The sequence below is a fragment of the Manis pentadactyla genome, chromosome 5, assembly GCF_030020395.1.
Source record: "Manis pentadactyla isolate mManPen7 chromosome 5, mManPen7.hap1, whole genome shotgun sequence".
In the NCBI taxonomy this organism is placed as follows: Eukaryota; Metazoa; Chordata; class Mammalia; order Pholidota; family Manidae; genus Manis; species Manis pentadactyla.
This window is the reverse complement of record NC_080023.1, coordinates 35,979,267-36,006,892: the sequence shown is the minus strand read 5'-3', so window position 1 is coordinate 36,006,892 and position 27,626 is coordinate 35,979,267. Positions and strand designations below refer to the sequence as shown.

Sequence of the window (27,626 nt, the reverse complement as noted above, 5' to 3'; positions counted from 1 at the left end):
TCTTATGAAGGTTTCACATGAGCAACATTGTGGTTACTATATTCCCACCTATTATCAAGACTCCACCACATACCCCATTATAGTCACTGTCCATCAGCATACCAAGATGCTATAGAGTCACTACTTCTCTTCTCTTTGCTATACTGCCTTCTGTGTGCCCCCCATATTATGTGTGCTAATCATAATACCTCTAAATCCCCCTCTCCCTCCCTTCCCACCCACCTTCTCCAACCCTCTGCCCTTTGGTTCCTTCTTGGGTTCTGTGATTCTGCTGTTGTTTTGTTCCTTCAGTTTTTCTTTGTTCTTATACTCCACATATGAGTGAAATCATTTGGTACTTGTCTTTCTCTGCCTGACTCATTTCACTGAGCACAATACCCTCTAGCTCCATTCATGTTGTTGCAAATGGTAGGATTTGTCTTCTTATGGCTGAATAATATTCCATTGTGTATATGTACCACCTCTTCTTTATCCATTCATCTACTGATGGACACTTAGGTTGCTTCCATGTTTTGGCCATTGTAAATAGTGCTGTGATAAACATAGGAGTGCATATGTCTTTTTGAATCTGGGATCCTGTTTTCTTCAGGTAAATTCCTAGGAGTGGAATTCCTGGGTCAAATGGTATTTCTGTTTTTCATTTTTTGAGGAACCTCATATTGTTTTCCACAAATGGTTGAACTAAGTTACATTCCCACCAGCAGTGTAGGAGGGTTCCCCTTTCTCTGCATCCTCTCCAGCATTTATTGTTCCTTATCTTTTAGATAGTGGCCATCCTAACTGGTGTGAGGTGATATCCCATTTTTGTGATTTTAATTTGCATTTCCCTGATGCTTTTCTCTGTGGAGCATCTTCTCATGTGTCTATTGGCCCTGAAGGCCTTTTTAATTGCTACCGGAATAATGTCTTCTAAAAGCAATATGCCAAACATTCAAGGCAGCCCTTCTTTACAAAACAATAAATATTGTCAGAAAAGAGAAAACAATTTATGTGAAGTGAGTCTTGCAAGAAATGCAGTCAGGTTTTACACCAGTTGGGCCTATATTGGGCTATAATCATTCAAAGGTTATACTGTTGCTAAGAGCTGATATTTTAAGAGTCTACTCATGACCAATTCCAATTAAAACAATTCTTTTCAGGTTCATTATGCTGGAATAAAAGAGGAAAAACATCTAAGATGCAAATATAAAAAATTATGCACCATAATTTTGCTCTTTAGTTCAAGGGTGGGTTATTCAGTACCTTTAAGTACAACCCCTAAATTATTTAAAGGAAACTAAGTAATCTAAATTCTTCTGCTGTCTGAATTATTTAGGATATAAATGCTTCCTGTCGAATGCTTTTGTGGTCATATTTTATGTCTTAGCCTAAGTGAATAAAATTACCTTTAATGCAATAATACAAAAGCAGTGGTTAGAAATAATGCATGAAGTGATTGTCTTTTTTTCTTATGAAAATGATGTAGATATCAGCAATAATATACATTTCTTAATTTTTTTTAGTAAAGCCTCTGCCAATAAGAAATTTCTCCCTTCTCTCCCTCTTTCTGTCTCTCCTAACTGTATATAAAAGTCAATTGCACTTAATGTTTCTCTGCCAAACTTTAACTCACTTCTAAATCTGCCATTACTAGTTCAAGTTTCCTATTACCTATCACAATATTATATTAGCAATAATACACTAAACAGTATGGCCAATTACTTTATTGAAGAGAAGCTGGCAGTCTGTCATTTGATATGAAACCCAGTGCATTCTCTCTTGAGTATAGCTCTGATTATATTGCTAAGAGATATTGTGCTTTATTTGCTCCATAGGCTTAGAAAGAGAGAGTTCTTGAAGCCTTACCAGAACCTCATTTTTCTCATCACATTTAACTGTCCTTCATATACTAGTACTTTTAGCAAGTCCAAAACTACATGGTTTGAGCTCCAGATTTATTTCTCTTATCTTTTTACCAGTTAGGCAGGTGGGAGACAGGGAGGAAGGTCAGTTAAAAGTTTCAAAATCACAAGACAGTAGGAAAAATAAGAATATGGAAGTGACTTAATGAATCATAAAGGTAATAAGTAAAAATGGTATTATTTTGTTCATTAGATCTCTTGAATTAAATTGAGGTATTTTCTGAAGAATGTTTTCAATATAATGAACATCCTTTATTGGTGGTTTACAGTTGCAAGTAAGAGAAGTCAACTCAAGACAGGTTAGGGAAAAAGAAAAAAAAATAGCTGACACAGACTGAGAACATACAATTTACTATATGGACACAGGAATATTTAATAGAATCCAAGGGTAACAATTCCAGGTCTCCAAAAGAGACGACAACAGAACATTGGAAAGTAGAATTCTCACAACCAGCCTGTTTGTCTCTCAACTTTCTCTTTGTTATGCTCTCTCTAGATTTCACTTCCCAGTTCACATGGTACACGGAACTTGACTAACCAGAGTTCCCAAGGTTAGACCTGGCATGCTCAAGATCAGCTCAGACTCATCTAAAATTCCCTGGAGGAAGAACCTTATTAGCCTCACTTGAGCATATGCTTTCCTGTGGCCAAATCAATGGTGAACAAGGATTTCATTCTTGTACATTTGTGTCTTTGTGACTCACGTAGCTTTGTTGTAAGTTTCCAGAGCAGAGTTTGCTGGTTCATGAGCTGGGCAGATGCTCAATATATGCCCACCACAAAAACCTGTAACTAAATCATTTTAAAGCAAATTGTCCTTTCAGGTCATGTCCTTTAATAACCAGCATTCTTAAAATAATCTGCCAAACACTAAGAAGCTAGACTTTCATAGGTCTATATTTTGCCTACACAACTGTAAGATACTTTGTAAACTGGGTGCTTAACTTTCTCCATCCAGTGTCTACTTTGCCAGTATATTTTAAGTTTTTATATTTGACACACAATTCCCTTACTTCCCTGAAGTAGCCGTCAAAACCTGGGCTGGTGAGGTCACTGACAACTTACTGTGATGCCTATCCCATTCTGTGGTCTAATCCAGGACTGCAGATAAGGGCTGTAAAGGTAAGAATTATATTTCATGTTTCCAACAGTTTTCTTTGTATGGTTCTGGGCTAGAGCTTGCTGATGAGAGTCATTTGCATGAGATCTGTAAGGAGACATTATTTTTCAGAGGTGTTGCAGGTAGAGATGTGGACAAACTTGAGACTCAAGTCTTTCTATGGAGCTCAAGAACCACCAGCCTCACCAATGAAGACTGTGCATGTTGATGGGAGGTTCCTGGAGATGTTTAAGAACAAAACAACTTCCCAGTGGCAACTTGAGAACCATCTTTTTTGATGTTTCAGGCTGAGATCTTCAATGTCAGCTCCAGTGACCCCAAGCTCTTCCAACAACCTGCACTTTCTTAATTCACATATTAAGCCTTTTATACCTATAATACATGAGTGGCCTCTGGATCTTGATTGCACCACTATCTGATAAGATTATTGAATTCTGCTATCAGCTTTAACTTTTTCACATGCTGTAAAATGTATAGCCCTTCAGAGTCTGTGCTCTTAGTCACTCTAAAATTAAATTCAAGGCACTCAGATGCATCATTTTCATTTCAAATAATACTTCTGCTTATAAGATCTGGAGCCTGATCACTCTCACCTGGGCGACCAAACTTTTCAAAAGCTTTCAAACTCGTAAGTGCTACAAAATATTGTTTCTGTTTCTTTTTAGAAGAGTATAATATCATTACTTTTTAAATGTATTATTTTCCCTCAAAATATCCAGACACCTGTGGGAATGAAACTGGACCACGGTTATGAGGTAGTCTTAAAGACTGACAGTCCAATCATTGTCAAAATGCTGCCCTCAAAACTTCTACCTGACTCTTAGGTTTTACTTTGGATGTGGCTACCAACCTGACTGTGTCCTCTAAAAGTTTTCAGAGGCAAAAATATGTTTATTTTTGGAACACCTTTGGAATTCCTTTGGAACCCTTACAGGTTCCTACTGATAGGATCCTTAGCATATAACACATGACTCATCTTTCCATACTTTCCTAATAAGTACTTGCTTTCATTAAAACTAGTTTTGGCTGCTGGATTTGCCTTGGATATAGAATTTGTATTAAGTTCACATCAGAGCACTGGGAGAAATAGGCACACTATGAATAAATCAAATCAAATGAATAACGCATTAGGTGGGCTATGCAGCAGGGCAGAAGTGTCTGCATGTTTGCAGGAAATTCAATACAAGATGAATGGTTTTGGAAAACATGTGCACGGCTCGGCAAGGGCTCCAAATGAGCAGGCCAAAGGCAATATGTCTCACAATCACACTTCAGTGGCCCACACAGCTCGAATTTGCATGGTCTTTAAAACACAGTTGTTGAAGCCCTTTTTCACTTTGAAACCAAAAGCACCGGATTCTACCATGAATCTCACATATTAAAATAAACATGTCTATTGATAGCTTATTATTCTCTTGGTCAGAATTTATGAAAGTGATGAGATAACATCAGTGGTTAATTAGAAGATGTTGATGAGGAAAGACTCCTTATTATCAAAGCCTTTCTCTATGAAAGTCTCTCAGTAGAACTTGATACCCAGACAATTGGTGGTTGTAATATATTGTTACAGCCTGACTATAGTTTCCAGTAAGTTCATTTTCCAAAATGGCAGTAATTTCCTTAACTTCTTTATTTTAGAACAATGTGTACATTAAAACCAAACAGACACTGCAGGATGTAGTTATGTCAAGCAGTGAAAATGATAGCACATATTTCACCAACATCTACAAGCCGCTTCCAGACCGTGAACAAATGTCGCTACATTTCACCCAGATCTGCGATGTTGGCAAGCATTTGTAAAATGTCTGTAAGACTGAAAAACAAATACTGGACATTTTATTTCAGTTCCATTTAGTTTTCAATGTGTTGACTAACTTCTCTGTCTTGAAAAAAAAGTTATGAACCTAATTACATGTTTAGATTTTTGACAAATTTTTTCCCCTATAACTTCTATGTTTCTGTTCTCATGCTCTGAACTAATCTTCAAGAGAAGAAAGCAAGGAAAAAGCATCGGCAGGTGGTAGCAGGAGGTTGTCACCTCCTCAGAAAAAGTTAAATAAAACAGAGTTCTTTAGAGAAGAGCTAGAGTGTCATCCCCCTTGAATTGTGCATAAGCTCTAAACCTAACAGGCAATGAGAATTTCAAAAGAAAGCTTATGTTTACATTAAATCTCAGAAGAAGACACTTTGCCATCAATGTCCTTGTCAAAATCATCTCATCCTGTAAGTTTTGTTCAGATCTCAGAATGTCGAATCTTCCATGTTATGTTTGAGTCATAATCTGCACTGCCGCCTACACACATATACACACAAATCTCAAAATACTAGTAGCCTTTGTGTTAAGACTTCCTATATGAAGAAGAATTGATAGAATCATTTGGAGCAATATTGCACAAATGCAGTCAGGGAAATTATATGAGTGGAAATCACATTTACACATGTGAATTTTTGTTCTTATTTGTTCATTGATCATTATTTTAGCCCATAAAAATAATTCAGTTTAAAATGTTTTTTAGAATTGTCAGATGTGATGTCAACACTGATACAATCTACCAAATGACACCTAAATCCTATGTCACTTTTCTTTAATAAGCACAATGAGATATTAGAGAAACACAGAATAATGGCATTCTAGTTTGTTACGTTATATGATGTGTCTATTTTATTTCATTTTATTTAATGAGGAATATCTTGTACAGCATCTCTCTGGATTTCAGATGAAATGATTTCTGGTATAGGACAAGCATCAAAGTGTACCTTGAGCCAGGGAGAAAGCACACTTATGCAACTATGAGCTCCTGTGATAAGTCAGGTAATCTATGAAGCACCATTACACTAATGATATATTTATGGCATGCCAAATTTGAGTATGCTAGAAGGCAAGACCTCCAGTAAGGAGCACTGAAATATCTAGCACCCCAAGAGAAAAAGAGAAGAGCGGAGATATTGGAGAGTATGCATTGCTATGAAAAAGGTAACTCAGCACCAGAAACTGCAAAGTGTATCAGCCACATTTGTACTTCTGGTGCTACTTAAAATACATGTGAATGTTTTAGAAGTAGTTTGTTTCTTTCATTTTGTAATATAAAGGTCTCTAATTCTTTTTCAATTTTTTCAATAATCTTTTATCTTCTACAATGAGTAGTCCAATGACTTTCATCCATTACTCCCTTTAGCATTTCTGTGGCATTTAGAATACACATTGCATCTTTCCCATACTGGACATTAGAGATGAATTGGCAAACAAGAAGGAGAATTAATTTTCTCTAAGGAATAAAAATGTTTAGTTATAGACTGATGCCCATGTGTAGGAAATTCGAAATAATGTCATAAAAACTTTCACATTATCATCTGAATTGTGATATCCTACTTGTATGTAGGAAAGTAAAAATTTTTGCAAACCTTGAAGTAAAGCTTAGGCATGATCACCACTTCTACATATACACTTTCTAATTCATGTTGCTGTAACTGTACTCCAGTCCATAAAATATTCATATTGTTTTAAGGAAGGTAATATATGCCAAATATTATTGGCAAGGATTTCACTGTTGTATTATGGAGCCAAAAGAACATGGCATTTAGCCAAGGGCTTTATGAAAATTAGATTATCACGTGATTCAGGCTCTTACTGAGGCCCATTGAGTCCATGGATATAGTTTAGGTGATGAAAAGATTCCTCTAGTACTTTGTACTCACTTGATGGGTCTTCAGAAGCAATATCATGACTGTCATCCAAAGAAAATCTTTTAAAAGAATTTAATATCAATGCACCAGCCCTACTGAGGGGTGACTCCATTTGGAATGAAAAGACGGGTGAATGCTGCAGGCTCCGTGAGTGTGGTGACTCTGCTCTAAGTCACTGAGCACTGCTCACAATAGAATTAGGAAGAAAAAGGAAAGAATAGGAGCCTAAAGTTCTTCATACTGACAGCAATATGGTTGTTTGCATAGCTTGGGTACATATCAGGCCACTAACTTCTCCATTTACCTTCCTCCCTTATCTCCTTATAGAAGGATTTGAATGGGACCAAATAAAGGAAATTATTCATTTACAGAATTTAACCAGTTGCAGTCAGAGTTAACTCCCTGGGCTCTTCTTCCTTGGTTTGTTTCCATAGTTAATATGATACAGGTGGCAAAATATACAAAAATGTGTGGGCAACCAAATAGTCATTCAGCAAGTCTGTTACGCATATAGAACAAATCAAGCATCATGCTTAGCACTGATGATATAAAGGTTAAAAATATATCATTAATACTAACAGGAAGGTTATAGTCATAAAATTCCATGAGCTGACCAGCCAACAATTTTCAGCTTCCAGTTACATTAATATTTATCTAGAAAATTCAAGTGAATCAATTTTCATATTTTTAGAATCAGTAAGAGTTCAAACACTGGCCAGATACAAAGTAATTTTACAAACCCACCTTTAAAAAGAATATTACATGTACATAACTCAGAAATACAATCAGGAAATGGAATCATTCACCATAACAAGTTTAACAAAGGAGCAGAATACATACCAGCAGTTCTAGCATAATAAAACAAACAAGAACAAGTAGGATACAAAACAGTAATCCTAACAAAATATATGAATTACCTACATGAACAAGTGAAAAAAATATAGTTGAATTGGGTACACATTTTAATAATTTCATTCAATAAATATTTGCTGAGTGTTTCTGCATAACTGTCATTGTTCCAGCATCTAGGCAAAATGAAGTGAACAAAATCCCTGCCATAATAACCTTTACCACTGGGTGTGACAGTACTAGAAGGTACTGAAGAAAGTGCCTGAATTCTAGATAACCTCTTTTTTGCACACACTTTGTTGAACCAATACTATTTTCTGTTGATAAGAAGAATTAACCATTCAGTCAAACAGTAACCTTTCTTTCTGCAGGTCTGCTCTCATCAGATGCTAAGAATGGCCTTAAGGAAGTCTCCACTTTCAGTCCAACTGCTCACTTGTTCTGGCTTCTTAGGGAAGCACTCCTTTTTTGAATTCCAACATCATGGAGATAGGAAGCAAAAATATTCTAAGGCAAAATATAAGAGAAGCTTTTAGAGGATCCATTCCTACTTTCACCTCTTGGTTCTCACATTCATATATTCAGATGATGCAAAAAGCAGCATCATACACTGTCATTGGTTAAGCGTATATATTGCATCCAAACTCTTATTTCCCTAGTCCCTCAATTCTTTTACTATGTAATTGCTTTCTGTTTCCAAACCAATCTTTTATGGAATAAATTACTTGACTGAAAAGGCACTCATTGCCTACAGGATGAATACAAAGTCCTAAATTTTCAAAGCTTTTCACAACCTATTCCCAAATCATCTCTAATCCTATGTGGCAGGTACTGAACTAAATACTTTATTTCTATTAATTTAATCTTGCCAACAATCCTGTAAGTTAGGTATTAATATTAACATCTTACAAATAAGAAAACTGAGACACAGAAAGTGTAAGAAACATGCCTCAAGTCACATAGCTGGTAAATGGCAGAACTGGGATTCAAAACTAAATAGTCAGAATCCAGAGCTTTTGCTCCTGGCCACAGTGATGCACTGGCCATTATTTTGGGGATCATTTGGAACACGTAATGTATGTTTGCCATCTGCCAGGCATCATGATAAACACCCGCCTGATTCCATATCTAGACCATGACTTTCTACTCATATCTTTGCCTATAGGAATCCTATTATCCAAGGCACTGCTTCAGTTAAACCCCCCAAGAGGGCTCCGATGTTCATATATTCTGCTCTTCTGAGCATCCTATAATATTTAGTGTGTTTGCCAGACAGCTGGTCACCAGTAATCTGTATGACAGAATCTGTGTCCTATTTATCTGTAGCATGTCTTATCTCCCCAGTCATGATAGGGACAGCCATGCTATATCCATCTTGGTATCCCTCACAATGCCTGACACATTTCTTGACTGAATCACATGCTTAATTTTGGCTCCAGAAACTCAGGGACTTTTCTACAATATACTTATCACAATCACATTATTAACAAACAAATATTTTATTCAGAGACTTCTACTTCATAATCAGTCTCAAAAATTCTCCCCAATCTCAACGCTGCAAACATGGAAAGAGAAGAAAATGGGAAGAGGCATGTTTAATGGAGGTTACACATGCTTATAAACAACAAAGAGTCATAGCAGCTACTAAAAAAATACAAAGAGCACAGACAATTTTACCTGTAGGAAGAATGTTCTGAAACACAGATATATTTCACTTTCCTAAGAACAAAGCATGCTACAATATTTCCTAGCCAGAAAACAAAAGTGTGACAAAAATACATTGATGATTCTGTCTCCAGGTAAGATCTACAGCAGTCAGGCAACCACTCAAAAGAGACTTCTAAAGGTCACACAAGCATGTAAACTCCAGAGCAATGAAGTGGCAGCTGCTCTTCCAGGAAACGTCACCTTACATTCTGTCCCAGTGCCCCTCCAAGGGGCTTTTCGGGCTTCACAAGTTCTTCATTCATCAAGTGTGAAGCAATACACAGAACTATGCAATACGCAAAATATAACCAAAGCAACCAGCAGTTTATAAGAAAAGCCGTTGAAATATCATTATTTTCCATCGGTCTTAATATTTTTCTCTCATTGTAATAAATAGGCACTGCCTCAAAGCATCATTTTCCAGATAATGTGCACATTTTGCTTCTACCTGATATGTGTGCCTCTATTTTGGGTGGTCAGATAACATTTATATTGATATTTCTCTAACAAGGCTGTGGGGACAAAAGGGTTAGTATCACAGAAAATAAAGAGAAAACAGGTAACAAGAGCCCAGAATGCTAACTGAGGCAGATGCAGTGCAGGAAACCAATATGGATTTTTCTAGATATTGTTTAATATTGAGAATGTCTTCAGTTCTCTAACAGGTAAGCAATGCTTATATTCTTCAATGAAAGCTATATTCTCATTCAAAGTCACCTTGCCACCACATCATGCATTTTGAGTTTTCCTATGTTTTCTGTACTAAGTTTAATGGAAGAATTATAAAAGTTCAGAATAGGGGCAGAACAAAAAATTCCCTTCAGAATGGGTGCTCTTTTTTTTTTTTAGAAGAATTGTGCTTTGAGACATGGGTATTCTCCCATAGCTGAAAAAACTGTTTTCTCATCAAAGACCTTCCCAAGAGGCCAGAGCTCTCTGAGCAGCGTGCTCCTGCGTGGGCAGCCAGGGCCGCCGCTTCCAGGAAGGCAAATGTCTGCTCAACAGCGCGCTCAATGAGACTGCCGCTCTTTTTCAATTATTCTATTTTTTAATAATTTGTACATATTTAAAGTGTACAAAATAATAATTTGATATACATATACATACTAACATGATTACTATAGCCAAGCATATGTACTTTCTCACATGGTTATTGTGTGTGTGTATGTGTGTTTGGTGAGAGCCCCTTGAAATCTACTTTCTCAGCGAATTTCTAGTATTCAACACAGTATTAACTATGATCGTCATGCTGTACATTAGATCTCTAGACTCTTTCATCCTTTATAACTACAACTTTGTACCCTTTCCTAACATCTCCCTGTTTTTCCCACCTCCACGCCCTGGTGACCACCATTCTACTCTTGGCTGTGTATTCAACTTTATTTTAGACTCCACATACAAATGAAATCCTGCAGTGAACATTATGCTAAGTAAAAGAAGCCAGACACAGAAAGAGATTTTCTCTTTCTAAGTGAGGGAAGTGTAGAAGTATTTCACTTTTGCAAAGAGCATCATATCTTCTAAAGTAATGGGTTGCCAAACATTGCAGTCAAACACAGCCTGCATTAGAAATGCTGGTAGCTAAGCAATACCAACTGCTGATGGACCTGAAGGGTGGTGAGGAAGGTGATGATGAATAACCTTGAGCATAAGGCACTGAAGAACAATGCCTTGTTACTCTTACCATCACAGTAGTTAATTAAACCTTTCTTAGCCAACTACCCCTTCCCATACTTTAAAGGTTGGCAGATCTTCCCCATTCCCTCTGTAATACATTCCTTCTGATGCTTTCTGCCTGCTGATGCTTGTAGCCAGGAGAAATGCTTCTCTGCCTGCATACGACTACTACAAGCAGACAAATATACCTCCCAAGAACTAGTTATATCTCCAAATCTAGCATTATAGTTGTGTTTACAGTTATCTATATATATACATATATATATGTATATATACATATATAATTGTATAAGTAAATAACACATTAATTTTAATTAAGGGAAATAGTTTGTTATAACTAGAAGTTTTAACAGACTGGTTAAATATCAGAGCAAAGGGAAAGATATTTATTCTTTGAAAACGAAGTTTAATGCCTTAGAAATAACTTATAAAGTCAAATATTATGGAAAAAAATTACTGTTAAATTATTGTCAAATACAATCCCAAAAATCTAAAAAGATATTACTCAAATTGCTTGCCAAAATTTAGGTTTTTAAAAAGACCTTGGGATGACAAGATTAAAAAATAAATATGCATTTATATTTTGGGGGTGTATATCATTTTTTAAGATCTTTCTTCAATCTTTTTAAAAAATGTATTCATGAACCAACCATGGCCCTTACTGCATTGCCTTGAATCCTTTGCCAATAAACAGCATTGCCTGGCTTTTGAATTAATGAAGAGTTGCAAAAGGAATGTATGAAGTTGTAAGAGCTCAGAAGCAGGACTTTTCGTTCCAATTCCATTGCTTGTGTAGGTGTTTATCTTTCAACAAGTTTGTTGTTTGCTTGACTGATTTCCTACTTTGTACCACAAATAAAGCCAGCTCAAACGGACACTTAAGATGCAACAAATTGACATAAATTTCAAGACTTTAGGAAAATGAATTAACATTCAGAATCATAGTTTCCTCACAGTATTATAAAGAAGAAGTGAGATACCTTCTAAAAAACCAAGCATACAGGTGTCCAATAACTGTTAGTTCATTTCCTTATTTGGCCAATAAAAGATATATCATTGATGCAAAGCTTTTGTGTTAATTATGAAATTATTTAATGCCTCTGTATAGTGCTTTGTGTTTTTAAGAAGCACTTTCCTATATATTCTAATTAATCCTGTGCAACAGCAAAGTGGGATAAATATAGAAGGAATAATTACCATTTACATTTTATAAAACTGAAACAGATAGATGTGAAGCATCTGAACAAAGTTCTCTCAGAAAGTTAACATAAATTTATGTTTAAATAAGCCTATTATGAGCTTATTTTATGAGCCTATTACTCTCATTAACATCTGCAATTCTTTGAGATGTGTGATATATTTTTTTTTAATTTCATGACTCTTCCATAATGTTCTTCTTTAGAGGCTCACAAATAATCAGCAGAAAACATAACATTTTAATTCCATGCCAATCATGGAAAAAAGAATAAAAGAATCAAAACCAAATTCCTCCTGAATACAATTCAGAGCTTTTATCCTCCAAGCCTGTAGTCTACGATGGGGACTGAAAATTAAAATCCCTTGTACTGTGCTAATTCTCCATCCTGTTTATACCTTGGACAAGGGGGGCATCAGGGCCATAGCTGGATTTGCAGGAACATAACCAGTGCCTGAGTAGTCAGGAATTTCTTGATAGGCTCTCTTACTTAATAGAATCTCAGAGCCATGTTGGAGTTCTGATGAGAATCTGTTCATTGGCGCAAGAAACTCTTCCCCTCTTTCTTGACAGAATGGAAATCTACCCTCAACTATGACTTGTGCTGTTTTTAGTTCTGGTCATATTTCATTCCTTCACCTGCTCCCTGCCCTCTGTAAGGAAACTATTCTATAGATTAATTTTGGCCTATTCTATAAATGGAATCACATAGCACATATTCTTTGTGTCTGCTTAGTTAATTCACGTGTTTTTGAGATTCACCCATGTTATTGCTAAAATCAATAACTTGTTCCTTTTTATTACGAACCAGCTAGTGTGCCCATATATTAATATGCCACACTTTGCTTATCAATTCTCCTGTCAGTGGGCATCTGAGACCACTTTATTTTTTGTCTACTCTGAATATAGCTTCCATGAAACTTGTACAATATGAACAGAGGGTTTTTGTTTCTCTGAAATAAGTCACTAGGAGTAAAACCGTGGAGCATACAATGTATGTTAACCTTTTATTGAGCATAGTGTATGTTTACCTTTATTAGAAACTGTTGAATGTTTTCTAATAGAAAACTATTGTTTTCCTAGTGGTTGCACCATTTCACATTCTCACTAGCAAAGTATGAGTGTTCCAGCTGTTCCACATCCATACCAACATTTCACACTGTCGGTCTTTTTAAATTGTAGCCATTCTGAACATGACATAATAACATTGCATTGTGGTTTTAATTTGCATTCCTCTTATGACTAATATGTACATTTGTCCTTTGTTTTTGGCCATCCACATGTCTTCTTCTTTATTCTGTTGTCTTTATTATTGATATTTCCAAGTTCCTTACACATCCTAACTACAAGTTCTTTGGCAGGTACTTATACTGTTAATATTTTCTCCCAGTTGTGGCTCCCCTCTTCACTTTTTTAAATAGTGTCTTTTAAGGAGATTTTTAATTTAATTAAGTCCAATTTATCATTTTTTATACTTAGGTGTCTTGTGACTTATTCATTAAATCTTGCCAACCTCCAAGGTTGTGAAGATATTCTCCTGGTTTACCTTCAACATTTAAATCACAGTTTCTCAATCTTGACACTATTAGCATTTTGGACTGGATAAGCCTTTTGGAGGATGGGGTTGTCCTGGGTTTTGTAGGACGGTTAGCAGTGTCTCTGGCCTCTAGCCACCAGATGCTAGTAGCAGCAGTAGTAGTAGTTTTAAAGATAATTTTTCCCATAGGTTAATCTAGTAGTTTTAGCATTTTTTGTTAAAAAAATATTTTCCATTCCCCATTGCCTTGAATTGGCACCTTTTTTGAAAATCAATTGCTTTACTGTTTGAATCTAGTTCTGTTTTCAATATTCAGTTGGTCTATTTGTTAATCTTTATTTCATTCTACTTGTTCAAAACTTACCTGGATTCTCTAGATTGCTTGCATTTTCACATAAATTTAATTATTGGTCAAATTCTGCAGAAGTTCTGGGGGGATTTTAATTGAGATTGCATTGAAACTACTGACATCTTTAAAATGTTGTCTTTCAACTCAAAACATAGCATATTCTTCCATGTATTTGGGTCTTCTATAATTTCTCGGCAAAATCTGCAATGTAGTTTAAAATGTAGAAGTTATATCAATCTTTTGCATAATGATTCACATACTTGATGTTTTTTGATAGTATTATACATTGTATTATCTTAATTATATGTTCTAGGACTTAGATGCTTGTATATTATATTACTAATTTTTGTATAATGACCTTGAATCCAAAAATTTTGTGGACTTCACTTTGAAGTTCAATAGCTTGTAGATTTCTTTGCATTTTCTACATACCAATCACATTGTTGACAAATAATGAATTTTATGTTTTTCTAATCTTTATGACTTTTTTTCTTGCCTATTTCACCGGATAGGACCTCCCTCATATATATATGTTGAATAGACGTGATGAAAGTGAACATTCATGCACTTTTCCTGACCTTAAGGGGAAAATATTAATTTTACCTTTAAGTATGATGTTACCTGTAGGTTCTCATATCCACTTGAGCTCCTTCATATTACTAGTTCAAGTGTTGAATTTTATTTTAGCAAGCTGTCAAATACTGAAAGATACCATGATAACATGGAAGTTTGGTTTTAGTCCTAAGATTTTGTTTTTCCCTTGGCTCTACAACATAGCCCTTCCTCCTTGGTTCGGCTTTACTCTAAAGATGGGGCCCTTCTGAGGTTTCAAAGAAACAGCTGCATTTATCACTAGAACTCCGAACACTGACTTCGCCACACGGGCAGCTGCTGACATCTCTGCTCAACTCTTCTGGTCTCTTCACCACCTCTTTCCTCTGTGTGATATTATGGTTTGTAATAAGAACTATGTATTTGATCTCTGTCCCCTTCCCCGGCACAGAGCTCCTAAAACACTTAGAATATCAAAGAGCTTCTGGGCTGATGAACAGGAGAGAAGCAGGGAGAGTGGCGCTCTGGGAGAAAGTGTGGAAGCTCCTTGCCCTTTCCCCATGATTAGCTCTATGTATCTCCTCCGTTTTGCTATTTCTGAGTTTATAGCTTTTTATAATAAACAGTAATCCAGTAAGTAAAATGTCTTTCTGAGTTCTGTGAGTTGCTCTGGCAAACTAATCAATCATAAGGTGGGGGACGTTAGAACCTCCCTTCTATAGCCAGTTGGTTAGAAGCACAACCTAGCCTTTCTATAGGCATCTGAAGTGGTGGTGGTAGGAGGGTAGTCTTGTAAGGCTGAGCTTTCAGTCTCTGGGATTTGACACTATCTCCGAAGAGATAGTGTCAGAACTGAGTTCAGTTGTGGGGTACCCAGCTGGTGTCAGAAAATTTTGGTGGTGTGGAGAAAAGCCCTCCACATTGGATTTGGTCCCAGAATACTACTCTGCATGTGTAGGTTAGGAATCAACCAAGGATTTGAGTGGAATTAAAGAAATTTGGTGGCCCCCCTCTTTTGGTCCTCTCTTTTCTTGAAATATCCCCTTCAATTCCAGATACTCTGTGGTCCCAAATTCCAACTTTATTTCTTCAAGCCAGTACATTTGCACTTTCTTTATGAGTTTATTCAGTACAAACTAGGAAGTGTTCTCAGATGACAAGCTGGATAAATGTAGGATTCATTTTATTTGTTTCTCTTTTCCTAGTGATCGAATCCCTTCTTGTTCCTTTCTATTTTTAGTTGCTTTCCAATGCCTTCAGTAGTTATTTATTTTTCATTATTTTATTCAAAATAAATGTGTTACTAGCAGGAGACTTAGTCTGCTATAAACTGTTCCACTATTACCACACTGTAACTCCTCCGATTGGCTTTCTAATGCTTCCTCAAACATACAACTTCTCTCTGTCTTCAGGGTCTCCACATATGCTTTTCCTTTATCCCCCTTGCCCCAAGATTAACTAGTTTCCAATTACTTTTATGTCTCAACTTAAACATCAACTGTTCAACAAAGTCTTTTCTTACCATTTCTAACTCATTTGGTTAGTCCTCCTGCTCTACATTCCCATAGTACTCTGTACCATTCCTGTAAAATTATAAGACTTGTCCTGCTTACAGTTATTTATTTAATATTTCCTTCCTTCTCAGAGTGTTAGCTCCATAAGAACAGGAACCATACATTATACTGTGCAGGGCTGGTTAGATGTACTCGGTAAGCATTTACAGCTTTTTATGAAACCAAGCTATTAAAGTTTTTGGTATCCTTACCATAGATATTGTGAATCATTCAGAAGCACCTTTTTGGAGGGCCTTCAGAAGCAATAGCACAAATCAGATGTTCAAAAAAATGAATCCAGGTAAGTCTTCTGACAGCTGGTATCATCACCAAGAAATCCATCTAATAATATTAATGATTTCTCATTCATATTATCAGCTCCAGGACCATTTTACAGCTCTTAAAAATATCCTACTAAGTAAAAATATGATCATATTCCTTGCCACTGTTCAGAGCTCTCTTTCCTGCAGCTGAGGCACACAGAAATGCGTTATGCATCTAGAGTTAAACTAATTTACTGTAGACAACAGGGTGACATTGTAATAGGTGTTGTTAGATATAGTTTGTCTTTTCTTCAGAAAAATCAAACACATTTAAGGAATCAGACTTTGGAATATCTTGGAATGGTACTGGGTACTCCATTAATTCTGACTGGAAACCAGGATTTAGCACAGGGCTTGGCACACAGTAGTTATTAAACAAACATTTATTTAATGCAAATCAGTGAAATGGTCACAGCAAAAATTCCAAACAAAGGTGATTATAATAAACAAAGTTTATTGATTAGCCCATAAACATTGCCTTTAAAAAATATAAACCAGATTATTGCCTTCAGTCAATAAAACAAGGTGCTTCTCAGGTTTTCAAGCCCCATCTAACCAGAACAGCTCTTACAGCGCTGAAGACCATTCTCGTTGCAAGCAGTACACCTCAGGGCTTTGAAAGAGTCTGTAAAGCAGTTTCGAAACACTGACATCTTGCTCCCATGGCACACGGAGCACGGAAGAAAGCCAAAGCCTCCACAGGAGGGACACTCGTGTGGATGCTGCACTCTCTAAAGGGAGACGAGAGAGGATGGAAACTATGTTAGCATGCACCACTCCATCAGCCTTCCTGGCTTTCTGTATGGTGGGTGGCCACAGAACAGTACTGGCATAATATGGTGATGGACTTGAAATCAACTACTCTTATGCCTTAGGCCCAGAGGTAAAGCTAACTGATGTTTCCTTCATTGCTCTCTTGATGTCCATCAGTAGCACAAGTTGGTTTGTAAAGGCTGATACATTTTAAATGTACGTGTTAATGGGCACATCCTTTAGGGAATTTCTCACAAGAAAGCACATATTTATAGGCCAAGTAATTCAGTATGATGATTATTTGCACTGAAGGAAAATACAGTAACTTTCCCTTTTGTATCTCTTTAACAGTTTTATATCTTTGTAGAATAGTACACTAATGGTGAGTCTGGAAAGTCAGAAAACCAATAGCTGAAGTGTGGAAGAGCCACGATCAACTGAAGATAAATTGTTTTATTGCACATTAGAATAATGCTTTGTGTTTTTATAAAGCACTTTCAAATGCATTATCATACAGAATCTTCCCTCATCCCAGACTTCACACATATAGACACCTTCTTATGTAAGCACTTAACTCAAACATCATTATCTTTATTTTATATTTAAAGAAACAGATGTAGATATATTATGACATTTACCCAAATCCATAAAATTTCCTATAGTAGCTATTAACCTCTCCACCTTAAATAAACATAAAATACCCTAATAGTAGAATGAAAATTATACAGTGTGTAGAGGATAATATTTGAGAATTATCCATACATATTTCCATTTGCCTCTTTGAACACATAACCTTTGCTGGAATTCCCTAGTGATATCCAGCAGCTGAGGGGAGATTAGGACTCATCACAGAATAAATAAAAGAGAAAAATAAATTAATAGCAAACTTTGACTTGCAAAGTAGGAGTCTGCAACAATGTTTGAAAGCTATCTTCATAAAGAGAGTAACTGCTAAGATAAGATTGGGAAATGTGGGTCTACACACACACACTCAAGCACACTTTACCTACTTACACATAGGTACAGCTTTTCTCTGGAGATGCACAATTGCGCACACTAAAGTCTCCAAACACCCAAATGAAAAGGGATGTTGCTGACAGGGAAAAGGAGAGATGCTTGGTGTGTCTTGGGGAAGTAGCCATTTACTAACCAGAGTAAATTATTTCACTATCTTATCTTAACATCCAGTACAAACATGTTTCAATATTTTCAATAATCAGTACAACTGCTATGAACCAAGACATTTGTGAATGGCCAAATTCTTGAATAGTGCATGTTTTTCCATAAAATATACTGCTGATGACAAAGCAAAGAACAGTGCTGGAATAATGGGAGTCCTAGGCGGCTTCCCAGGCTCATTCCCTGGCTATGTTACTCCCTCCAACCAGGCGCAAAACACCGGAATTCAAAATGGTAACTCAACAAAATTAAAAATTGTTTTCCATCACAGGGCTTGCAATATCACTAGCAAAGATTACTTTCAAAAGGCCAAAATAGCAAATGGTAAACCCACTAGTACTATGAGTCTGCTCTTTCTTAAGAATTTATCCACAAGTCAGAACAAAGAAATGTCCTGAAATAAAATTAATATATAATTGCTAAAAGCTATAGTGTCATTTTTAAAGGAATTTAGAAATAGACCAAGGCTATCTTAAAATATCATCAGAATCCATACAATGCTGTTATGAGATCTGTTTTTTACTCAGGGCTGTTGAGAAGATTCAATGAGTTAATTCATGTCAAGGGAATAGAATATTGCCTCACACAGAATAAGGCTAGTCATTACTAGTCATCATCTCATTACTAAATTCTTATTGGACAGAATTTTTATTAACTGTTACCTCAAGCTAAATTGCTTGTGGTCACATGACACAACCATTTTCTATAATTCTTACAGTCGTTTTATTTAAACACCTCTTTGATACTTAGCCTTCTAGCTTCCAGTCTTGCCGCTGTAAAGAGGGGAGAGTAAATGTGCCTCAGTTCTGCTGATGTCTTGGAACATAGCATTGGAAAGATTCTGAGGTCATTTTCATTCAAGAAAAATTAGCTGTTTCAGCCATAAACTTGGGAGAAGAAAAGGAAGGCCTGCCTACATAGCATGTAGAGGCTATACCTAATTTTCACACTAACCTGGTAGAATACACTACCTCACTTTACAAAGGAGGAAACGAAGACTCTTAATGAATGGGAAAAATGTTTAGATCACAGGAGAACTCTATTCAAGGGCAAAATCCATGGTCTTGCCTCTTTAGTCATAGTTCTCAACCTTTACTTACTTGATTTTTTTCTCAAAGAATGTATATTACATGGGAGCCCGAATGTAAAAGAGTTAGATGGGAAATGAAGTGACGAAAGCAGAAGTGGGGGCAGGGTGAGAGTGGGTCTCGAGGACACCCACTCAAACTCCCATCGCCCCATTAGCCTCCTGGATTCCCTTTCCTGTGATGGCAGCCAGTACGATCTCCATTTATTCTTCTAGTAAAAATAAATAATTCAGCCATCCCTAGCTATCTCCTTCAGAGAATGCTTTTATTATTCTGGAAGTCTGGTTCCAACTTAAAGAGTTCCAACAAAGAGATTGCTGGTGTGTATTAGATGCTCTTATGTTCTAGTTCAGTACTCTCTACCTCAGTAGACAGTTTTGCCCTTCAGGCAAGATGGAAAAAGAGCTAGGAAATTCACTAAACATAGACAATGGTCCAGGTTGGAGAAAAGAGGATAACTGAAGTTAACCACAGTCATTTTTACTAGTCACAAAACAGACTTCCACTTTCAGCGAAGAGGCTGACTACAGAAACATTGACCTTCAAGCAATTAAGGAACCTAAGGTAGCTTTTCAGTACCCTGGTGCCTGTAAAGCAAGAAACCACGCAGACCTGGTTGGGAATAGCACACATAGTACTGAATGTACAGAATGTCTCTCATTTGAATACTGGTTTGGATAGAAGGATGTCACTTTGGGGTGGAATTCAAGTAAAAAGGAAAGAGAAATTATTCTCCCTTGTGATCTTTTTCTGTTCACATAGTTTTGGAGCAAAGCTTTAAAAACAGATACCAAGTAGGTGAGACACTTTCATTTATTCACTCATTCTACAAATATTTATTGGGTGTCTACTTGCCAGGCACTGTGCAAGACACTGGGGATATAGCAGTGAACCAGACACTTCCCTGCTCTCTTCATACTAGCTCTCAGTCCCACCCTTAGGTCTTTGAGTAGGTGCAGTCCACACTGCAGTCATCAGAAAGGATGCACACAAGAACTCCAGAGTCCCTAACAAAGGACCAAGGGGATGAGGACCCAAGGGTGGAGTTCATGACTGATTGTCAAGTAGATTTCCTTTGTAGCACAAACTCAAATTCAGAAATGCAAGATTTCTCCATTACCTGACAAAGAAACAGTATGCTAAAATCAAGAATCTTCAGTGTGTCATTTTCAAGATTAGAAAATGAAATGTACTTATTATTTTTAACTTCAGATCACCTAATCTTATTACAGTAGAGCTTGAAAGTCTGTTAAGTATTCTACCCAAGAGGAAGCAATTCACCTGAGTCTCTGTGCCCATAAACCTCACCACAGACCATCAATGAAATAGACTTATCACTGCCGAAGAGTATGGCATTTGGCATACACTTATGTCCAGATGATTCACCTCTGTGCATTTGTTTTAAATTTTATTCAATAATTTAGGTTAGTAAATGCTTGTTACGTGCCTACTAATACCTTTTTGTTTGATCAGTGGTTGTTAATAAACAGAATCTTCCCTGTTAACCAGAGTTTCCAGCATCCTCAATTTGCAAAGCTGGGAAAGAAGCCACTGAACAGAATGAAGACAGAGAGGAAATCTGCAGCATATAATCCTAAAAGTATAAACCAGAAAGTGTGAGTCTGATTCTGTGGGAGCATGCCACAAACCTACTTAAAAAGATGTTCAGATTTCAGAGAAAGGCAGACCGAGTACATGGCCTGGTTTCCCAGGTGAGTAGGTGGTGCTCTGTTGCTATAGTTTCTGAAACATACCATGGCCACCCTGGGACGGGATATCATCCAGAACTGTGCTTCTATAGGGAGGGTCAGGACAGTCTTTATTAACTCCAATGCCTTATACAGACAGCCTGTGCTAGTCCCAGCATCCTCAGCGAGTAGCTGGAAATCTTACCTATCCATAAATAACAAATAAATAGCCACTAGCCCTTGGGCTTTACAAAAAAGAAAGTACAGAAAATGAACACTATGTTGGCCATCTCACTAGAAATGACAACAAAGTGTTTATTCACACCTTTAAAAAAAAATAGCAAGGAAAAAGCTTGCTCAGAGCTTCTCTACCATCTGTGATCTTTAATTCATTATCTGCCATAACAAGGTGTTTGCTAATACATCTCAGGGCTCCTGTCTTGCACTGTGTGGACACCAGCAGGATCAGCTATCCATCATGGTTATTGTTTTTGGGGAATCTTTAGACACTTCTTTGCCACTAATCTCGACCTTGTTTATTAATATAAAGAAATACATAAATATGTAAATAAATAAATTTTACCAAAAAAATCATGTTTTTCTTCATTCTTTTATACATAAAATAATGATTTTGCTTTTCTCTTTCATCAATTAACTGCTTTGCCTTCTGGAAAAAACCCTGGGAATGAAAAAGCATTCAAATATTTATTGTCTGTTATTTACCAGTTAGTTCTTACCATAGTTCTAGGCACTAAAGGTAAGAAATAGAATGAAATGTACAAGAATCTGTGTCCACATGGAGCTCACAGTGTATTGCTCATATCTGTAAGCTGTCATCCCAGAAGCTGACCCCCATTGGTGCAGCCAGCCCCAGGGAGCCCAGCCTCCAGACCCACTGCACTTGCTTCTGCAGCTTTGGGCCAGCTCCTCATGTTTAAGATCACTGATAGTCCCCACCAATAAATCAGGCCCACTCAACTTTCCAGAGCCATTTTCACTTCAGCAGGATGCATGCTAGAATTCTCGGGCCAGAACACCTGGAATTATTTGCTGGCTCCATTTCTGATGGCCCAGCCACAACTGCTAGACCTCTTTCCTCAGCATAACCTAGGATAGCTGCTGAAAACTGGGGTCTGAATTATGAGGACTGGAGCAGTCACCGTCTACCTGGCAGTGTCCACGTAATATTAAACGAGAGCTTGGTTAGGATCTGCCTGGTTTCTCTCTGAGGTAAACAGCACTTTGCCCATTTCCCAGGATGCCCCACTAACATCAGCATCACTGTTAAAACCAGTCTTCACCTTGGACATAATACGCTGCTTACCTCGCAGTAATCTCACTTGAGCCTTGGGTCTTGCCACATATAGTTAGATTTTCCAAACACTACATGCCATTTAATTTGAGAGTCATGGCAACATAGATTCTTGGGTAAGACCATGGGTTTTAGAATCAGGCTGATTAGAATCATGAATCAAACACTATCTGTCAATTCTTCAGTGAGTGATTTAATCCTCTGTGCTTCCATCCACTTGTTGGAAAAATGGGGATAATACTAGAACTCACCCTACAGAGTGTGATGTAATAACTTAATACATATCAGACACCAAGAATATTACTTGCTACATAGTCAGGGCTCCATAGTTTCCCACTCCATGAATATTTAACTCCTGCTTCACCTTCAAAAGCCATCTAGAAGAATGGGATGAGCTTGGATCTGAATCTTGCATCCTATATACACTTTGCTGGGCTCTTCCAGCAGTTTCTCCAGGGCCAATCTCTTTACCTGAGTGAGTTTGCCTTAAACCCTGGTTCCCCTCTCAGGCAGAGTTCAGGGCTTTTTTGCATGGCTGCATTATCTATACCAGTTCTGTTATAGGCTCAAAGCAGCCCAATGTAGTTAAAGCATCCGACAGAGCCCATAACAGTAGAAGCCAGTACCATACTGCTCTTTTCAACATCAAGAACAGTCTTAGATGTTTGCATCTATGTCATCTGCAGAATGGAGACAGACTTAGTGAAGAGAAAAAAATCTTCATTCCAAAGTTCTCTGATCTGAGAGCGGTAATGTTAAAATAGCATGGTAATGTTAATCAAGTTGCAGAATTAAGGAATTATAGACTCAGAGGAATCAAAGTCCATGAACAGCGAAGTCAGTCATCGATCTTTAAAGAGTAATAAGAGAAATTCACCCTATATGATTCCAAAAGGTACTATTACACCACAGAAATAAAAACAGTATGATATTGGTACAAAAAGAAACAAATAGGTTAATGAAACTCACTAGAGAGATCAACGACCCACGTATATATGGATATTTACTATAATATAAAATTGGCACAACATTGCAATAAAGATATAGTAGATTATTTAGTAGATGATGTTGGTAAGCTAGGTTACCATATAGAAAATGGAATTGGACTCTATATGAATTAAAAAACTAAATGTGTAAAATTATAGTTAATAGTGAAGAATGTAAGATATCTTTGTGACTTCAAGGTGGAAAGGGTACTTCATAAATAAAAATTCAAAAGCATGAAACATAAGGAAAAATGATGGATTAGATTATATCAGAGGGTTCTGCTTGAATATCTGGAGAATACTATGAAAGAAGCTGAAAAAAGATAAGGAAATGTTGACAGCAATTAAAACCAACAAATAATTAATATTTAGAATATAGAAAGATCTTCTGATATCAACCAAAAAAAAGAAAAAAGGCGATCCCAAGACTTTAAACAGGCAGGGTATAAGAACATACAATTTATAGAAGAAATGTAAAATCTAACAAGCATACAATAAGATGTCCAAACTTGGTGGTAATCAGAAAAAAAATCAGAAATAAAAACAATAAGGTAATATATATCCCTATCCTGGCAAAAATTATAAAACAGTAAATTAGAGAACAGTTTGATATTGTTAGGAGTGTGGGAACATACAAAACTTCTTTCTCTACAAGAGAGAGTGTTGAATGGTGCATCCATCCCAGAGAGATGTATGAAAATTAAGTATATGCACTAGCAATTCCCAATCCTAGAGAAATCCATAAAGGGACACGTTTAAGCACGTTCCTTCCAGCACAGTTTGTGTGGGGAGGGAGTTGAAGGATGTGTGGGTTTCCATCAGTGGAAAAGTAGGAAGACAAAAAATAATGGGTGGGCACCATAGAGCTTCACTGTCTAAAACAGGAGCCACTGCCACATGTGGCTATTTGAATTTAAATTTAAATTAGGTAAAATTAAACAAATTAAAAATTCACTTTCTCAGTCACACTAGCCACACTTTAAGTGCTCAATAGCCACATGTAGCCAGTAGCTACTATTTTAGATAGTACGGATATAAAATATTTCCATCATGTAGCAGTTAAAAGAAATGGATTAAGCATTCATATAGTAATATAAGTGGTTCTTAAAAACGTACTGCCTAACAAAATAATTTGAAACAAAATTAGATAAAATATATAATGGCATTTACATAAGTTAAAGATGTACACAGAAAAGAATAACACACATTAACCAAGTTAAATCATTTAAATAAAAAGATACACATTCACCCAAATTAATGGTTTCACAGGGTTAGAGTAGAGGATAGGGAAAAAAGGAAAGAAAGAAATCCATCCATATTGATTTTCAAGCTGAGTGGAGTTTTGGACTATCAAGTATGCACCCTCACTGTGCTTGTCCTTCTGGTCAAGATCACAACAGGAATAACACATGATTCCTAAAACCAAGGAGCATATAGTTCATTTGGGACATGAGTCGAATACCCAAAGAACACTAATAGTAAAATCAAAAGACTTTGATAAGCACCTAATAAAAAGAGGGTTCCAGGAACTCAACAGTGTGAGAGGATCAAGAATGGTTTTGGGGAGAAGTGATGCTGCAGATGGACCTGGAAGACGACAGAAGGAAATGAAGGATTGAAGGAAATGAAGGATTGAAGGAAATGAGGGATTGAAGGAAACAAGGGATTGGAACATAGCATGCTAGGCAGACAGAGCAGCTTGCACAGAGGAATGGTAGTAAACAAATAGTTCTTTCTTTCAACCTAAGTGGAAGGAACCGTAGAGAACCAGAAATGAGGTTAGCAAAGGAGATGGAACCAAGAAGAGCTAGATTCATGGCATCCAGGCACTGGGGACCACATTGCCTCATTCACCTGGGAAAGCCTGGTTCACGTCTGCTGCCCCTGAACCACTACGACGCACCCTCTCCACTCTCAAAGTGCGTCCTAGTTTGCACAATAAAATAAATGAGCTTCCTACTCATATTTTACAGATAGATAGATAGAAACAGGCTAATAAAATAGTTCAGCAGAGAGGTACTAAGGGCTTCCTGGTTGCATACTGATTTGATGCATTATATAACTGAATAAGTATTTCTTGGATACTATAATCATAAGCATTGGAACAAAATTAAAATGTGAACTTTTGGAGAGATCACTTTTTCTGTAATTTTTAGAAATGATGAGATGGTCCATGGGAAAAATTAAATAATTCAAATGAAAAATTTTACATGCGCTTCAAGACAATTGCCTGACTAGAAATTCCTCATGAACACCTCTATTACAGAGAATTAGGCTCTAATAAAGCTGACTGGAATTCTCACCTAACAGTATGAGGTTCTTAAAAGCTAACACTAAAATCACTCTAGCTGGAACAAACTAATGGCGGGTGATATCAAATTAAAATTGCCACATATATCCTATTATGTATTTGTAAGAGCACAGGGGGAATTCAATTAGGAAAACTCAGTTACAATCAGAATGTGTTTAACATTTTGATTACTAAAAATAAGTTGCTAAAAGCACAATTACCTCAATTTTGGTTAAGAGGTCTTGCAGTTCTCCCGATTCATTCATTGACAAAATTTTCTCAGCACCCTATTAACAAAAAAGGGTAGGGAGGGAAGAAAATCCATTGTGTTAGTATTTGAGGAAACAAACTTCTAGCCAGGAAAGCTTAACCCACAAAATGCTCTTCCTTTCAGATCTAAGTAAATTTACAAAAGGAGGCCCATATTCTCCCACCCAGCAAGGCTTCTTGAGGGCAAGAGGAAGACATCCAGCAGAAGGCGAGCACTGGGAAGCCCACAGCTTTCAGATTAAGTTCAGATACAGAAGGTTCCAGCACACACACCCTTCAAAATTGTTCGGGAAGCCTGAAGCCAGCTCTCGCATCTGGAAAAGGAAGGCTTTGAGTCAGTTCCCAGCCTGAGCTGTCTCTGCTGGATTCCACGCAGTCCTGGACACGGCCCTTTTACAGGTATGCATGTAAAGACAGCAGCAATAACAATAATAAAATTAATAACCACAGACACTAATTAAGCACATGTTGTGATCTAGGCACTCAGCATCATCTAATTTGATGTGGTAGACTCTGTTTATAGTACAAATTGAGCCTCAATGAGATTAAATAAATCCAAGATCTCCCAGAGAGGAAGAAGAGTGGGAATTTGAACACAGGCAGGGGACTTAGTCCAGAGCCAATGTCTTTAGCTTCTAAAACTTTACTGTGAAAATGAGAAGGGGCAATGTATGTAATTTCCAACAAATGCATGGTGTTTCTTCCAACTGCCCCGTTTTCTTTTTCTTTCCAGCCTCTTCTTATGTTCTCCCATTCTACTTCCCAAAGAAGAGCCACAGAGGGGGAAGAAGAAAAACTTTGGGTAATAATATCTGATCACAGGCAGATCCTGTCTGCCTTGTTCATATCACATCCCTGAGCACAGAATAGGTGTTGAGTCAATTTTTGATTAATCAACAAGACAGGGAGAAATATCACAAAGTGATACTTTTTGGATTCCTATTTGTGCTGGGCAGGATAGAAAACACAAAGACACATATAAAAAGTTAAAAGGTCCTTGCTCTTAAGGTGGCTATAATATATTTTTATTCAAATACACAACACAGTAACCCACATGGTAGAATGGAAAATGAGTGTCAAATGAGTGATGCAGGAAAACGTGAGCCAGGAAATCACAACAGGGGAAATGATCTGCTTATGAAGGTGATGGAGGCTTCCTGAGTTTAGTGGCATTGGATTGGACCTTGAAGATTAGGTAAGGTTTCTAAGAAAGAGTAGCAATCCTGCAGCAATGAATAGGAGTATTCAATTTTGGGTTTCACCGGACTTCCACCGTCTTACATAACTCATGCCATCTCAGTCACCGTCAAAACATCTACTTTCCATATTAAAGATTCTCATGAATAGATCCACAGGGCAACAGAGAATTTATGCAGCTCAACAAGAAAGGTCATATTCTTTTATCTGTGGGTAGTTTTGCCAGCAATACAGACATGACACACCTCAAGTGAGAACAAAGGTATATCAAAAATGCCAAACCAAAACATTAAAGTATAAAACATGGTAAGAACCAGAAATATTTTACTTTCACTCCATTCTCTCCTTTAAGAGTTAGCCAAGCTAAAATGGGAACAGCCTCTCGAGAACTTAGTACATGAACCAAAGCAGCATGG

At 37.0% G+C, this 27,626-nt stretch overlaps 1 protein-coding gene across 1 annotated transcript in view; it reads right to left on the bottom strand.

Annotated features, from left to right (window-relative positions):
* Positions 1-16,921: 16,921 nt before the first annotated feature.
* The window catches only part of GRXCR1 (glutaredoxin and cysteine rich domain containing 1), a 121,874-nt gene continuing 111,169 nt past the window's right edge, over positions 16,922-27,626 (bottom strand). The window contains exons 3-4 of the mRNA XM_036905463.2: positions 25,965-26,030; positions 16,922-17,178 (exon numbers count right to left, since the gene is read on the bottom strand). Coding sequence (XP_036761358.1) covers positions 16,999-17,178; positions 25,965-26,030 — 246 coding nt within the window. The 3' untranslated portion in view covers positions 16,922-16,998. The remainder of the gene's footprint in view (positions 17,179-25,964; positions 26,031-27,626) is intronic.